Source organism: Mesitornis unicolor, unplaced genomic scaffold (genome assembly GCF_000695765.1).
Source record: "Mesitornis unicolor isolate BGI_N332 unplaced genomic scaffold, ASM69576v1 scaffold44663, whole genome shotgun sequence".
Classification (NCBI taxonomy): Eukaryota; Metazoa; Chordata; class Aves; order Mesitornithiformes; family Mesitornithidae; genus Mesitornis; species Mesitornis unicolor.
The window spans coordinates 1-1,915 of NW_010173485.1; the positions used below are offsets into that span (position 1 = coordinate 1).

The window sequence follows — 1,915 nt, forward strand, 5'->3', positions numbered from 1 at the left end:
CTCCTGACATCCTGGGATGCTGTGATCTACAACTGCTTCCTGCAGTTCCTTTACAAATGGACGTGTCACGATGAAGCGACCCCCTTGCTCCATCACAGCTGAGCACAACATGAATACTGTGGAGAACTGAACACTTTCCTTTGAAGCAAATGCTTCTTCCCCAGCTCCTTATGTAGACGCACTGCAGATACTGAATTTGCACACCCAGAGCTGACTGCACCCCCTGCACAACCACGTGAGGGGGGGAACCACATCCCAGTGTGTGCACCCCTGGCAACACCAGTGTGGAGACAGCAGGACGTGCTGTACCTGCCCACTAACGTGAGTGACCCAGTGCTCAGGTGGGACACAGAGCCAAAGACAGAGTCCGAAGCCAAGCTGCTCACCTGCAAACTGCGCTCTGACCCTGGAGGCCGCTGTGGACAGGATCCCGCTGTCGTCGCCGGAGTGGAAGCCCTTCCCCGACAGGTACCCGGGCAGCCGCAGCTTGCTGCCCTGGATCGGCGTTCCCTACAGAAACACCCCACAAACCACAATTAACTGACATTACTGAAGAAAAGGTCTGGGTTTAGATCATCACAGCACCCACTGTGAATCCGAAATGTCACTGGGGACGCTGCTCATGATGTGAGGTTTCGAGCACCCCTTCAGCAGTGTCTGAAGTTGTCCACACGGAAAACAACATCAAAAAGCCCTGTAAGAGTCTGCTTGACACGGACACTTAAGCATTTTTATGTGTTTTTCAATGCCTATAAGGAAAGAAGAAGTCCACCTACTTGTAATTACTCAAGCATGTCAGATTAGCTGATGGTACACAGCTTAGACAGACACAAGCAGCTGAGGTTTTATGTCTGCATAGCTTGACTTTCCAGCACTTGACTGTGGTGAAGACATTTCTTTCAATTTTATAAGTATTTTCACAACAAAATGCCAAATTTCACCACCTTTTGCTAGAAAAAAGCAGGAAAACAGAGACCTAGACCTAATTAAAAAAGCTCTTGTCGTCAATGTATCACCTGAAACGCCTCCGCTCCACGGTCTTACCCTGCTTTCTCATTTCTGAAACGGGTCTTGATTTATAATTTGCCCCAAACTGGAAGATTTCCAAGCCACAAGAGCTAAATCCTCAAATCTCAAAATACACACAGTGCACTAGATAGGTGTATGCAAAGAGAAAGAAAACAATGTTCACATTCATTTACTCAATTAATTAATCCATCTTTATGAGGAAGACATCAAGCTTGCCCTTTGGTTCTGCCCTAAACCCACGGTGACTGGGAATTTCTTTCTTTAGTGGTTTTGCACTGGGGATCAGGAGTTATTAATCTCCTTCCTGCACTTCATGCACCTTACAGCACTTTATGACCTTGGACTAAGTAATTTTCGGAGAGAAGCCTGCAAAGTACATGAACTGCTTTATTTAAAAGGAGAAAAGGTCATAAATTCATTGAGGCTGAGTTTTCCTAAAAGTCAAAACCTGCGGCAAAGGAAAGATTTGGAGGTAAAAAACCCCCAACAACGTGATGGAGGACACCCAGGGCCTTCACAGGGAGACAGAACTCAACTAAGCAGGAGTTGATGACAAGTGATCTGAAACGCAGAGATGGCACAGCTTGTTTTTTAAATGAAACGGAGAGGTGCAGTGCTCCTTCAGAGCAATTCCCAGATTGCCAGTCCGTGCATGAGGCACCTCAGGTGTAAGGAACCCTGTTCCTGTGTCACAAACGGCAGAGGAAATGCACTGAGCAGACTGCTCATGAGATAGGTCCTCACGGACCAAGACTGCACGGGTCCTGCACTGGGGTCGCAACAACCCCATGGACACTGCAGGGGACGAGTGGCTGGAAAGGACCTGGGGTGTTGGTGGCAGCAATGCCCATGAGCAGCAATGTGCCCTTGAGCCAAGAAGGCCAAG

General features: G+C 48.1%; 1 protein-coding gene across 1 annotated transcript in view; it reads right to left on the reverse strand.

The window, feature by feature from the left end:
• Positions 1-386: 386 nt before the first annotated feature.
• Positions 387-1,915, reverse strand: part of LOC104537763 (dystonin-like) — a gene marked incomplete at both ends in the record, with an annotated part of 11,108 nt that continues 9,579 nt past the window's right edge. Inside the window, one exon of the mRNA XM_010180742.1 lies at positions 387-510. Within this exon, the coding sequence (XP_010179044.1) occupies positions 387-510 (124 nt within the window). The remainder of the gene's footprint in view (positions 511-1,915) is intronic.